The 15,963-nt window shown below is 34.7% G+C and overlaps 1 protein-coding gene across 2 annotated transcripts in view; it reads left to right on the plus strand.

The window, feature by feature from the left end:
- LOC118264615 (G protein-activated inward rectifier potassium channel 3) overlaps nt 1-15,963 on the plus strand; it is a 49,973-nt gene that overhangs the window by 12,629 nt on the left and 21,381 nt on the right. For both annotated transcript variants that reach the window (XM_035577184.2, XM_035577183.2), the window contains exon 2: nt 5,115-5,650. In XM_035577184.2, coding sequence (XP_035433077.1) covers nt 5,274-5,650 — 377 coding nt within the window. In that variant the 5' untranslated portion in view covers nt 5,115-5,273. The remainder of the gene's footprint in view (nt 1-5,114; nt 5,651-15,963) is intronic.

Here is a 15,963-nt window from a genome sequence, read left to right on the forward strand (position 1 = left end):
TACCAAGTCGGTTAATCTATTTAGTGTCTACTTGAAGGACCTTCTGTCTTAAGTTATTACATAAGTTATTATCATGCCAATATTAAAAATATTTAACGTTTTAAACAAATAGATCGACTTGGACATCGCATGAAAACAAAATGAATATTACAATATTATATTAGATTCTTTAGTCTCTCGCGCCTCACGCGATTGAAACTCTCGTTCCTGTTGGTCGCTGGCCCGTCGTGCTGTGTAGTGTGATACATACTAATAATCAAATCAAGCGATGTCCAAGTCGATCTATTTGTTTAAAACGTTAAATATTTTTAATATTGGCATGATAATAACTTATGTAATAACTTAAGACAGAAGGTCCTTCAAGTAGACACTAAATAGATTAACCGACTTGGTATTACATGGATCTCACAACTTTTGACGGTAGAAAGATTGAGCTGCGAGACTTGGGTTTTTTACAGGATGTTTTTGATGGGATAACTTTTACACTACATAAAAGCATATATAATATGGTACCTGATTATTGTAAACTACTGTTTACATGTTTGATTTTCTTTCATCGTGAAATGGGGGATTTTGGGATTCAATTTTGATATCTCTTGCTATAGAGTAACATAGGCTACTGTTCCCTTCATCACACGGGTGATGCCTGGTGATGCTGGAAGCAACAACTAGTTTAAATAATAATATAAATGATCTTGACAACAAAACACAGCGTGACCCTTTACCGATTACTCCTCAAGTACATAATGTATGATTGTCAGTAATGTACGTATGTACTGAGTAATCTGGATCTCCATGCAGATAGCTATGTTAATATGGTTGTAATAGGTGCTGTAATTGCATCCTTTGCCTCATACCTGGTTAGAGAACAAAGACTGATTAGTTCGCTCGTCATGTGATGTGTCTTAGAGTTCCTTGTGAATAGGTTTTCTATTTAAATTACTTATGGTTGTAGATTGTATTGGATTTTCTAGGTTTCGGTCTGTTTACAAATAGAGCGTTGTACTGTAGATGATACACGTTATTGAGACTTTTAATAAGTATTTGATTTATAGCAGATGAAAAGTGTACTTATTCCCTTTTGTTAAGAAATAAAAAGATTTGATACTAGCAGTGGTGAAGAATTTATTTATTAGTAAAAACCTGCATAATTTAACAGCTTAAGCCAATAAATTATACTGTTAAAGTGATATTAAACTACGACACATAATCTGATTATCGATATTAAAAGTTTAATTTAAATAAGAAGGTCAGTTAGCAAAATATTAACATCAAAAAATAACTCAAGTTACAAATAGACTGATGTAACTCAATGTATCAAGGAAAGCAGTTCTTAGATACATAAAGTTACATCGACTTGTTTATAACACCAAGCCAAAGACTGATCGTGAAGCTCGACGAATATCATTACAATCATTTAAGCTAATAAGTATCGATCCAGACATTGGAAGGCTATAGTTATAGTTTCAAATCGTCTGCACCTCGTTGAATGTGTTCGCAGAACATTAAATATTAAACGTGACTTCCATACGGTCATATTGAATAGACATTACAGCAGGCTACTCGGTAGTAAGTGTATAGAATAGTTCGTAGCAGGAATATTAATGCAAAGACTGGTTGAATCACACTTTTTCTTTACTTCCCTTTGCCTTTGTCATTGTTAGATGGTATAAAATATAATTAATAACATTACGTGCATGGTCTATGCGTATATAAGAAAAATGTATGTGATAGGGGTCATATAACCGGAGCTGCGAAGGAACGGGGTGTTTTTTAGTCAGTAAGAGTCTGTCAGTCTCTCGTCTCACCCAAGGTAGGAGAAGAAGTCATTGGACGATTTACGACCCCTTACAAAGGGGGTCATATAAACAATGCATAACTCATACAAGAAATGTGAACTATCTGAGTTCTACATTTAGAAACAAAACACGCGAGTGGAACCGAAAGGCAGTTCAACCATGTGCGCCTGAATTCTAGTCCACAGATAAGCTATAGTACAAAAATAATGTGGGCGGAAAATCATACGACTAAAGTTATGAGGTGAAGAGTTATTGAATAGTAAACTATTATTAACCATTCGGTAGCCAATAAATAGCAACGAACCTTGAACATTTCACTATTAAACTCACATTTTATTACTGCCAATATAAAAACCTCCATCAATTAACACAATCGGAATGCAACAATTTGTTCAATGCAGCAAACTCAATTAGCAATGCATGTAATTTCAATTACTTTTCATTAAACTTGCCTACAAATTCCTTGAAGCCATGATCCAACGAATGCTCTCATAAAGATGCAATTATACTTACAGTTTAAGTTTCACAAAATAAATAATAATTATCTGTCAATTAATTATTCTTTGATGGATCTACTCATGTTCCAATTGAACAAGTTTTATCGCATACCCTTAAAGAGTAGTGTTTAATTGAACATGTACTTTATTGAGGCTACAGAAGGTTTTAAATTCTCGGCCTAAATTATGTGGCGAGGAACCGGCTCTGCAGGACAGGGTCTGATAGCAAATAATTGCTAAAGATAAGGTCTACGCATTGTTCCAAGTTCCCACCCGTACTATTTATCACTCTTGTCAAGATAAAGATTTAACAACCAAGTTTTTGCTACGATTATAGCGTTATTAAATTAATATCTGATATCCTAGGACAATATTTGCATACTTCATTACGAATTTACGAAACAAAATTAGAATTTGAATCGTAAATCATTTTGCAATAAAATTCTGTCACGGAAATATACCTGAGATACGAGTATTTCACTTTCTTAACGTATTTATAACAAAAACCCGGTTTTTTGATGTTACTGACTTCGTTTTAAAAACGCTTTTAGAGTTCACGCGAATCACAATCATTTCTATAAAAATCTTTTCCGGAAGAACGTAAATCAGATAAATTCTGGGAATTTTTGGGGAGATCAAAGTCTTTCTTGGGGAACTGGCCAATATTTAGACGTTATATGTCAGAACACATCAGTGATGGGCCGGTGGATATCAGTTCATGATTCAGCGTGTGACTGGAGCATTGACCCATATTCGAGCACCGCGGGACACTTGGCAAACGCCACGGTTTAAAATACGATCAGCCATAGTGTCGTTGGGTGGAACGAGCCACAGTCCGCCAGTGTAGGGTTACACTAAATTTGTTTCATGATCCGGCGATAAAACAAGAATACCTATTTCTATAAATTCAACCATCGAACATTCTGATCTACATTTCTTTGTTATTCTGTTTTGCGACACATGTCTGGTACGCTATAGTAGCATCCCATTTTATATTAAACATTTATATAAATTATTATCCTAAACATTTTGTAACAAATGAATATAACTAGAGATATAAGCATACACCACTATAATAGCTGCCAACATTAAAATTTTCCGTTATACATAAATTCAAATTAATTGGTCACCAGTACCGCCATATTGTTTCTTGAAATAATTCATGTTAATGGAATTCTGCATGCAGAATGAATTTGTTCCACGTACAACTCGAAATATTCATTATTTTTCTTTTATTTAAATAAGAGACAAATTCATTGTCATATTACTCATATTTGCTAAACGTCTGATAATGTATTACCTTTTTACAAAGAATTTCGGCGAAGACAAACTGTTTTATAGCCTCTATATTATTTAATCAAGCAATTACTTCGCTAACATACAATTTCTTTTATTTATTAACAACCTGTATCGTTTCCATTTATTGGAATTCGAATTTTGACGGTTGCATGCGTATAGGACGCCATATTAGCGTTGATTTGAGAACACCAGTGCGACCAATAAAAAAAAGGCGAGACAAATATTTATCGGACGTCTGACTACTCAAGGTCACGTCAAAGAATCATCACTAACTTGCTCACTACGAAATAATACTACAGACCACATTTAGAATAGCCAATGTAGCGACAGTCAGTCTACAACGAGTAGCAAAATTAATTCACCATCATCTAAATCTCTACAAATTACCTTTTAATATAATTAGCTTTTTGTTGTATTAAAAAGCGGTACAAAGAAACGCATGTTCCACTTTCTCTGCTTACATATTAAGCCGCGAATTAGGGACATGATTCGCTTTCGCGAAAATTAACGCAAGACGAACAATTAAATTATAAGTACGAGTAGTTTAACTTAAGAGCATCACTGTTGGAAGCTTATGTTTTTACGTCTTAGAAAAAATGGACTATGATATACACATAATATACTTACTGATGCGGCACATAAAAATTCTGTCTAAGTGGGCTAAATTGACTTTTAAATCTCGACTTCAGGCAAAAAACGTTCTCCGGTGACAAAAAGTCCGTACTCCTAACCAAATTGTTTGTTCCATATGTGTAAGTACATCAGTACAAAATACACACGACAGAGGCCAAATACTAACAATCCGGAACCCATTATCTATAATTCACGTCTATTATAATGAATTTGCAATCATCCCATAGAAATCATTTGATTGAACAGGGCCTCGGCATGCGAAATGAAATTGCTTGCGCACTTTTATGGTACAGCCGATTGTGAAATAGAGGCAGATAACATACAATTATATGCCAACTTTCTCGTCGTCTCTTTATAATTTGCAATCATAAAAAACATCCCACAAAAAATACTCTCGAACGAGAGTAACGACAGGTTAAGTGTACATTTCTAAATGTCAATTAGCATTTCAGTTTGAAATGTCGACATAATTAACTGTTAGTCAACCTAAAAGTCTGTGTACCTATTAATTAAGACTAGCTCGGCTTGTTTACATATGTCCGGCTAACGAGGAATAGCAAAGAACACCTTTCTCTTCAAACAATAACACAGCGATGCTGAAGAAAATCATTTAGAAAGGCATCTTCTGTTGTTTTAGTGTTATTTCTGCAAATCAGTTGCAGTCGGTTTCTCGAAAGCGTATATTAACGGCCGTCACATATGCTGTTTATTGCATGTAACTCCATATATAAGAATTTCAGTAAAAGTAAAAGTTTTAGAGATTTTATGAAAGCATCGCAGTTACTTACATTTTATACATATGTGTCGTGTGTTATGTTTAAGCGTATACTCTGCTTTTGGTCTTTTGACTTTATTTTACTAAAGAGCTCTTTTCTGTTTGTTTCAGTGTCAACATTTCTACCCCAAACATTATGATTTACAAATGGATATTATGATAAGAGTGAAGTGCTGTCAAGAAACTAAAAACCCAAAGTGACGAAGTGCCCTGTAGGTGTCTGTTGTGCTATCGTTCCGTTGCCTTCCCCTTACCCACTTAGTGTTCAAAATGTCTGACAAGACCTCGTCGTCGGTCGGCCCGCGGAGTTTCGAAACGATTTCTGAGGAGGACCTCACCGCGTCGCCTTGGGAGAAACTGTTGGGAGAGGTGAACACTGCTGTTCCTACGATAATAAAGACTAATGTGTCGAGTACAACTATCTCTAGAAGCGGTGAGGAGGTGTCCAAGAACCCTCAAGCCGAGGATCTGGAGGCGAACAAGTTGACGCGATCCAAGAGCCTTAATCAGCGGAGAAATAGCAGCGGCCTCCTCAGCACGATCCCTCGGCAGCTGAGGCTCTCACTGCGAGGAGTTCGGAGCGAACCTTCAAGTGTCAAAGATGTGCCCACGACCAGGAATGACAGCTCTCTCAACCTTCTTCTTAGGTGAGTACAAGATACCTTTTAATATATTGAAAGATCTTCAAGTACAAATAATGTATTTTTCTCGTGCCATTTCGGATTATTATTCAAGGTTTAAGGAAAGGGCGCTTGTTGCCGATTGACGTCTATTCAATACATTAACTAAGTAGGTTCCTATAAACGTTATAACACTGACACGTTAACACAATGTGATACGGTCGACTCTCAATAAAAAGAGGAAATCGTCATGTAACCTGACCGGCTGACCCACTACGTTTTCCATGACACAACTACATTTTCATTTATGTACCACGGGCATGTATTATATTATTGTCTAGTTGAACATATTCGATATCACTCACTAGGAATTTTAAATACTGCAATAATAATAATTTTATTAGAGTAGGATAGCTTCATAGACTAGGTACATATAAACTTATCATTGTGAAACGATCACACGCGTGACCCTTACCATGTCGTGCCCTTGCGACTGCAGTTTATAATTTATCGTCACGTGCCATTAGACTTCATGAAGGAATTTTCATTAGAAAATACATGTCAGGTCAAGAACAAATAGCATTAAATGACCAGAGAGATAACTCCGCAATAATATTCTTCATCGGATCCATCTAATAAACATCAAGAAGAACCTCTCTATGCTGTAATTACAACCTTCATGGTCTGAAATACGTGAGGCTTCGCGCTGATTAGTTTTACAGATGCGACTTGACCTACTGTCTGTTGCGCTATTTTAAGGATAATTGATTAGCTGGGACAATGTCAGGGCTTAATTACCGTAGCAAAGGTCTTTTGTAATTGATTAGGTATACAGATGCAAATCAAGAGAGACGACAAAGGAATAATTTCTCAAATATCAACTAGAGTCATTATTCCTCGCTCGTAACACCTGTCAATATAACAACAGACTATCAATAAATCTACATCAGCCACGTTTAAAATTACGAGGCTATAAAACACTGTGTAATTTGATAGTTTTATTTATTTGCCAACGAATAATGAAACGTCATAAAAGTCAGGAATGGATCTTCCGTTTATAAATGATCATCAATTCCTAATAAAAAGATTTTTACCGATAACTTTCTCGTATGCAAAACTGCGAAGGAAGCGGACGTCCTTATTTAAATGCGAATTGCAGGAAACAAGGCGCCCGATGTAGACAGCCAGCCTAAAACAATGCTTCTTGTTCACAATGATAGACTGAATGATTGGAAGTGGCGATTCAGGGCCATCCGTCAGCGCAATCCGTGTCCTCTTATATTTATCTCCTTGTAACTAGTTGTGAATACAAATGACTTTTCAATTGATTTGGACTCGTCACTGTCGGATACGGGGGAATAATTGTATTAACATACGCTATACGTGAGGGCCATTTTGCAACGAGTATATTAGGCAGATAGCTGATATTTATGTCTGACAAGCGTAGTTATTGGCCATTATTGTTATTGATGTTTGACCACCCAAACTGGAATGGAATGTTCAATGATATGTTCCTACAAGAATTACATGTACAATATTATAAAAATCTATCATCTTCATAATTTTTATCGGGTATGAAGTAATGAACCGTAATGACACTAACTACCGCACTCAAGAGACATTTAATGTTTATTTGAACTTTTCCTTAGTAACGATTTTGTACTGAAAATAATGTCTCTGACAGCAGCAGTAAATATCTGATACATAAAAGCCAATAATAATTTAATCAGAATAAACATTGGCAGCATTCGATGTCTGATAATAGTTATATTTAGATGATAATATCACCTTAATGTATGGACAATCACATGCAATTTTATTTAAAAAACAAACATACCGACTACAAAAAAGGAGGACATGTTTGTAAAAATTCCTTGAACTGTTCTAGTAATGATGTTCAATATCAAGCTATTCTAAGCGAAACGTGACTCCATGATAGTAGTTTTCAGTACCAATAAAAACTTGATCGCGAATAACAATAATAGATTTGAACTAAGTAACAGTTTAAAACGGTGCTTTGTTCGTTTTTTGTCAACATTTATTTGACTTTTAGGCCACTGCCCCTAGATACACCAAAAAACTAATTCAAGCATGTACCTGATGTAGCAGATGTAGCTACCTACTCTGAAATCATATTTATTGGAACGATATTTAAGTGATGGACCGTATAATTTAGATTTTTATAAGATAAGTAAATCAAGTATGAGAGAGCCATGCTTTGGCACGAATGGGCCTCACAGAAAACCGACGTGAAACAGCGCTTGCATGGTGTTTTGTGGTGTGAGTGAGGTTTCTGGAGGCCCAATTACTCCTCTTCCCAATCTTCCCAAATCCCGATTCTACAACAACCCTTAAATTCCGAACCCCAAAAGGTCGGCTACGCCTCTGGTGTTTCAAGCGTCCATGGGCAGCGGCGATTGCCTACTACCAGGTGACCCATATGCTCATTTACAAAAAAAAAAAACTATCTCTTTATGCCAGTTCCTAAATAGATGTGTATTAATATTATCTTAACATAAAACTAGTTGTGTCAATAACCTATATTCGTGTCGTAAAAAACGACTTACCGAGATGATAAAAGATAATGAGTTTGTTACTGATACAGTTAAACTATTTATCAGCCTCAATACGTAACTGTGTTTATCAAATGATAGCTAGGTCATGAACATAAGGTCAATGCCCTAATCTATAAAAAAGAATGAGTTTGCTGACATTGACTCAATCAAAATTACACATTTTTACAAATAGATTATTAAAACAGTCATAATGTACTACGCATGCTCTATACTCTATTTACTAGCAGTACAAATCTCCTTGCAAATGATTTATGATTCCGTCCAACATAAATTGTAGCAGTGTGTGCCTATTCGTATTTTATTGGCACACTTAAGAATTATAGCACACAGAAAGCTTTGATCCCGAACATTTACTTGGTAAAAAGTACAAAAATATTTTTACGTGGATTCAAGGCACCGGTGTGCGTCGTCGCGAGGCCATTCACATCCTTCGGTCACACTCCATTCATTGGCCAAATGTGTGGTACGTGTGTTGGTGCCAATATTTGCAGGCCAACATTCAGCCAACATCCTGGCAAGCCTTATCACCAGTCGACTCGACCTGGATACGTATTTCTATGTACATTTCAAATCGTAATATTAGTTTAAGACCGTGGTTTATTTTGCTTTAGAAATATACGAGGGAACGACTTTCAACCAGTTCTTAAGAACGCTTGCATATTTATCGCTACCAACTGGAACAAAACAAATAGGTTATGAGAAATAAACAATTCAGGTGAATTTGGACGCCAGACTAAAATCCACAGAGCCAAACTAATCTAGACTTTCACTCTCTGTTTTTCTTGGATAAAATTTCGAAATATTTTAAACAGACGGGCTAAAAGCAGCCGATGACGCGTATATAATTACGAAACGTTGACGTATCTACCTTAAGTTGTCACCTGTTCAAACAAGGCTATAAGAACCTCTTGGTAACTTTGTTGTTTACAATATAACTTGGACTCTGTAATACTGCATTTCTGGGAAAATTAAGCGTAAATGAATAACTTTGTAGCATAATAGGTGTAAAGTAGGTACAAGCTGTATACAATAATGTTTCTTACGTGTCTTTCTGTAGTTTTCTAGGAACCGTTTAGACTTAAGCTGTTTTATTTTCCTTTGAAAATGGTTAAGATAACGTTATGAGGAAATGCAATAATATTTTATAGCTTAGATGCCCTTATTGTTCGTTGAAACAAGACATACACAGTAAAAAACCAGATACGGAGATGGATATACAAAATAATATTTGTGACTAGGACAAAGTCTCTATTTATAAATATCTTAAAAGTATTATTACTATTTCTTCTGTGATTAAAAAAGGTCCACCTAGTTCACATATATTCTATTTTCTACTAAGCTTATGTAATCACTCGAGCGTGTATCTTATTTTCTTAAGAATCCATAAAGTAACTTGTGTTCCGGCAACAGAGAAGTCTGTAAATACAACAAACAAACAATTTAAAGAAGATTTCACAACACAACCCGAGGAAAGTGGTACAGTCTTATTCACAAAGCGTAAAACATTCAACGACACTTGTGACATCGGTACATGCAATAATCGCCGACATGCCATACGAAATACAGGTGAAAATCACCTACTACATTTTCATTACACCACTCCTGGACAATTCCTTTGGCAAAAGATCTGCATATGGAGGAAATTTTCGCAGTTTTCCTTAAACAGATTAGCATTAAACGATAGATCTTCTAAACGAAGTTTCCTTTATTTGCAGTACACTTTACTACCGTACTCATAGTCATTTAATGGTCACTTAACTCAGTCCTTAGCAACTGTTTTCCATACAAAATCGTTACTAAGAAATAGTTTAAGTAATCATATTATAAGCTACTTACGTATAATCTTTTCCTTATGAACTTACGTCAAGAGATCTCTTCAATAAGAATATCTTGTAAGTATTTCTTTGTATCGGTTTACAGGTAAATACAAGTATTAATTTTATTGATGTTTGTTTATACAATGTCTTTATTTACCTAGTCTGTGAATGAGGAAGTTATTGTATTTACCTGTTTTGAATGGATCAGTGGATTAGATGATCATTCTGTTGATCAAGGAAAGTCATGGTGCAAATTGAAGCAAAGGTATTTCAGCCCACAATCAGAATACTAAATACGTATCCTACCAAAATGGCGCCTGTTGAATATGACTTCAATCGGATCAAGAATAATTTCTAAAACAAAACATTTTCAAATGCTTATGAAAGAGAAATGTTGTTTAAGAAGTTATTGAAACCAATGCTAAAATTAACATCAAGCTAAACATTCGCTCAATCCCAGTTCGTTAAGGAGTGGTTTTATTACAACAACAAACAGGATTAGGAATAATGAATGTGTTTGTGGTAACTAAGTATGCATGTATTAGGAAACTTGACGTCTACATTCACGTAGGCAGCTTTAAGGAATTCCATAAATCTGGTACCTAATAACTCAATTGAAACTGATATGACGCAGAAATCATCAGAACTGTACAACAAATTAATATGAAACGTTCCAAATACTAGAAGTATTAGAATGACGTCATCGGAACAGAGCCAGTATGACAATGATTTGTTATAAACCAGAAACATTTCGAGCGAACAATTTCAATGGATACGTAATGACTAATGGAGCAGATCTATTTCAGAAGAACTATAAAGTATACATATAATGTGCTGAGTACAATGCCAGAGATGTATGACAGATCTGGCAAACATTATCCACTTGAGTGGCTTTTAAACAATAACGTTTTTAAAATAAATATAACGAAAGACATTCACAAACATAACCTAGACTAAAGATCTTAAATGGGAACGGAATCTCAAAATGGTGCTATGGAGATTTGCAATGGCGTCGGTTAGTACGAGTTTAAAGTAAACGTATATAGAAAAAGTATTTTTAGACTAGTAATGCAGTCTATACATAGGCACTAGGTTAAACACCCGACAACCCGGTTTACTTCACAACAGTCGAAAACAAGAAATAAGAAGTAAATACTTAGTACTAAGGTTAGGTTAGCTGAAGTAATTTAAAGGAATTTTGCTAATCAGGTTCGGTAGCTTATAAGTAGGCCACGTGTCACTTATTATTATTGAAGAATTATTCGAGCACTACCAAGAGGTTAATGATCCAATCTGTATGCTAGGTAACGACTGGAATAACTAACTGTCGAATATGAATTAGATTTCTTGTCGCCTAGCTTTGGATTTATTGTCATCGAGTAATTTTGTTCGTAAAATTATTTCATTAGAACTTTAAATAAGTGATGTGTACGGATGATGTGGTAACCAATTTAACAGGCTTTCGTTTTGATTGTATTTAATTCTATATCTACTCGTATTGTCCAATTTTTATGGCTTTGAAAAAGTACGCTTTCACAATTTATTGTGTGAATGTGTCCACATTATATGTGGTTACGTTCGAGTATATTATCGTCACCACTTTCACGACCAGTAATGTATTATATTCATTTATTTTTTTTACTTTTGAATTTCACAGATTCAATGTACAATTACGTGAAACCGAATTTCATTTCACACATGGCATTATTTTCAACTTTACATTATATAATCGAAGGTTGCCTAACACAATATTTTGCTTTTTGAGTTGTTTGAAGAAAAAGTAATCAATGTAAAGTGGCTTCGTACTCAATATGTGTATAATACACATATTTTAATTGCATTCCATTGGAAAAAGCAAGCTCGAAAACTATTAATTTGTCTTGTCTACCCAAAAATTAACACATAGGACTTTGTCTATATGTATGACTACAGTTTTTGTCAGCAACGTCATTAGTTTCTATTCGTTTTAATGAATCATTGTCTCGGCTAATAATAAAAACTAATTAAGTTTCGTAGAGCTCCTTGAGTTTTTATATATGTATAAATATAAAAAGCATAGCAAAAATACATAAGAAGCTAATAACTGGTTATTGGTAATGACCTCCATAGTCGAATGGTTGAAAGAGCACTCGAGATCTTGGGTTCGATACCTAGATCATGCCTATTATAATTTGGGGTTTTTAGACATTTATAATTTCTTAGGATAGTCTATTTAGTCATTAGAAGGAAAATATTTTGCTAAAACATTTGACGCAATAATTTAAAAAATCCAACTATAATTTTTTGCATCATATCATGACTCGTGGTCGTAGATCATACAGTAGGCAAGTACCAATCGATGAATCATTACTAGGAAAATATAATGATGGCGCCTTTGATTATAAATCTAACCTCTAGATATGCTACCAAGAGACCAATTTTCATTATATGGACTATTACAGCTATTATGGAATGTATAGATCTTATTTGGTAGGTCAGAATTATTATTCTTTTACCCATTTATTTAGACCTTTTCATTTTGCAAATTGATTTCTAAGGTTCACTTTATCACCTAAATTTTACCTTTTACGCGTATAATAAGCATGAATCTTTGTTATCTTTTGCTAGATCTCGCCTGTTTCATGTTCCATCAAATTTCTACCTACACTCCTAGACTATAGTCGATATTTTAGCTAATATACTCATCAGAGTCACATGGTCCCACACTATGGTATCAATAAACATGTACAATGGTACATTTAACTAAAACGTATATCAGATATTATGTACTGTTATGCAATAACCATATTCTTATGCGTAATACGCGTGTATAAAAATATTAAGGACAATTATAAAAACAGGGAGTATGACGTGGTACTGGAAATAACTGTTAGCAATAATTATATTGTGTAACTTATGCGTCATGCCGGTGAATTCGTTACGAGTTAAATGGTGTATATAGTAGGTATAGGTACTTTACGGGTACCAACCTTCAACGGTTAGCTGCGATATTAAAGTACCTATAGAATTGGAGTAACTACTCGTAAAAGAACGAGATTGTTTTCTAATGTCCAAAAAGACTTTGTTCTCGTATGATTTAGCGCCTGTTTCACCACCTCCATATAATATAAGTGTAAGTAAATCGAATAAACTTATGTGACGTAGTTAGTAGTTACACAGTTCATAGAAATTGCGTTCCTAATTCAAATGTATCTGGGATACAGCGGCTAAAGTACGGTACTCTTTATTCCTGAAATGATCAACAGTCTACAATTTTGCTTAGTGTCTGCTATTAGGCTAACATATACTTAGTTAGATTAATATTTGGATAAAAGGAGGGAGGGAGAATAATAAATATGTGACCTCTTTTTTAAGGGGGAAAAATTTTCGAATGATTTCTCTCGCCTTGGGTTACCGAGAGGGAGTGTAACTAAAAACACCCTGTCCTCCTTTTCTACTCTTGCTTTTCGAGCCTGAGCTCCGCTAACCCGCTAGACAGTCCGCAACTCACGAAGATGTGACCCCTATCTGCCTTTTCGAGGCATGAAAGGCAAAATGTTACACAATGTAATTTCTTCATCGTCTTCTCTGACATTCAGAATTCAAAGAAGATAGAATACAGAATTACTGTAGAGAAAAATTACACAAAAACCTAACGAATCGCTGCAAATCAATCATTATTACACATCTATTAAATTACATGAATTGGTGTTTAGAATTTTGTAACAAAAACAAAAGGTGGTTACTAATCAATTACTTTAGATCGGTTAAATTACAGGTTCTGTTTTTTGGACCTCTTAAGTTATTGGAATATGAATGAGTCAGATTGCGGTTAAGTCGAGACGTTGACCTTTAAAATTCATTGGGTCTCCATGAGGCTTCGGCTAAATTTAGACTTACCTGGAAAAGGTGGGTGCTTAAAATGACCTCTCTGTTATTTTGCAATGCTTATGCAAAAAGTTTTATAAAACGTTAGATTGTTTAGGCATCCCATTTTCTACTTTATTTACTCTTGATGAATGATTTTGTATGAGTCATGATCTCGGATTCGATTTTGAAAATCTAGAATTATGCCGCATAACTTTATGGCAATACGGGCTAACTCCATAGTAAATGAGACTCAGCGCGTTTGGCGATTGGTTGGTTTATTCGAGTCGGCCAATCAGAGAGCTGAATAAGCTTTGTAAAGAAAGATAAGCACAAAGTAAATACATAATATTGTTGATTTGTAGTTTGTCTAACTACTGAAGAATGTACCAACTGACATTGTATTGTATGGTAATAATTCTGAACTAGTCTTAGTCATAATCGTATGTGTAATTGTGGCTATCACTATCATATACTTCGCAACGAACTATTGTATTATCGAAATGTTGACTATAATTAGATTAATTAGGTGTTAGAATTTACTCATTAAAGTATTTTACAACGTAACTATCATGTTTCATCAGTTAACCATCTGCTATAATATTCTGTGACTCAAGTTGTCAAATGACTTATTGTACTACACACGTGGGCGATAGCCTAGCAACAGAATATACATTGAAGTGGGACTCGTGCACTTTGGACCTAATACGTAAAATCCCACATGATCATAATTCATAGTACTTTGCATTGAAATCGCTTAGATTACTGGCACAGGAGAGCAAACGTGAAATACTAGAAGATTTCTTAAATCGGTCACGTTCAAACAAATTTTGAGAACAATGCCATCTACCAGGGAGTAGCTGAAGCTTTAGTCATTGGCTAACGTAAAACGATAGTGAGTTTAGAAGAGCTATTTCCGACTGACATGTCACCAGACTTGCGACTTGGCAACAGATCCCGGCTCTATTTCATTGAGAACGAAGTTCAAATAGTTTTTAATGTCAGATCTTTGCCGGCAACTAAAATTGTTATTTCTTAATAAACAAGGTAATACAAGTCACATTGCGTGATTTCAACAATTTTCTCCAACTAATTTGAGGTAAATTCGAATTATGAAAATAGCAATTTATTCATATTTTGCCTTGGCCCAATATAAACTGGAATATAGGACGAGCTAGTAATAGAAAGCGAAAAATAAAGTACTCAAGAAACAGTAAACAAAATAATAAACATGTTTTTATTTAGCTAATGACTGGTTCTAAATAACATCTAATGTTTGAGATACAACACACCGGTGTTTTACAGAACAGAGAAAGAACACGCCTTGCATGCTTAGTGCAGATGATCTGTTTAATATAAAGATTATAAAAATAATTGACCGCACATAATATAATATCAGAGAACCGTTCGAAATTTAAAGTTAATGGAAAACTACAGATAATAAAACACGCATCAATAAGCAGAATCATCTACGTCACAGATTATCCAACGGTTGTAACGTAAGATATTTTAAATTTTAAATGTCGACACAATTGTGTTCGAATGTGGGTGTTCGGTTTAGTAGAGTGACGTCATCAGCCACTACGTATTTGCCCAAACGTACACACAACTACGTAATACACCGACCGAGAAACTGACTATAAATGTACCCATTAATAAATGACTAGTTAGCGGTATTGTCGGGTAAATACTTTGGACTTCGATCATTAATGATTTTGGCACAGATATTCGGTGACGTCTGTTTAATAAGCGAGAAATGAGTGATTTTGCTGACGCTTAAAACATTATTATGTTCAAGTAAATTCTGCTCTAGTATGCGGAATAATTAATTTGTTGTCGTAAACAAACATCTTAGTCAACGATGTTTTCATTTCATACAAATGTCAGGGTTCCTTTAGTTCGTGTTCTTCTATTTATTCAAGTAAGTAAACAACTAAGCATTGACGTGCAGTTTTCCATTAAATACTGCACAATTAAATTTTTATACTTATTCGAACACGTTTTGTTTGTATTGAACATTAAAAGGTTATTAAACTCGAATAGAAGTACGTATAGAGTATAGTACATTTAATTCTCTTCAAATAAAAATACACTGTTCATG

The sequence above is a fragment of the Spodoptera frugiperda genome, chromosome 26, assembly GCF_023101765.2.
Source record: "Spodoptera frugiperda isolate SF20-4 chromosome 26, AGI-APGP_CSIRO_Sfru_2.0, whole genome shotgun sequence".
Lineage (NCBI taxonomy): Eukaryota > Metazoa > Arthropoda > Insecta > Lepidoptera > Noctuidae > Spodoptera > Spodoptera frugiperda.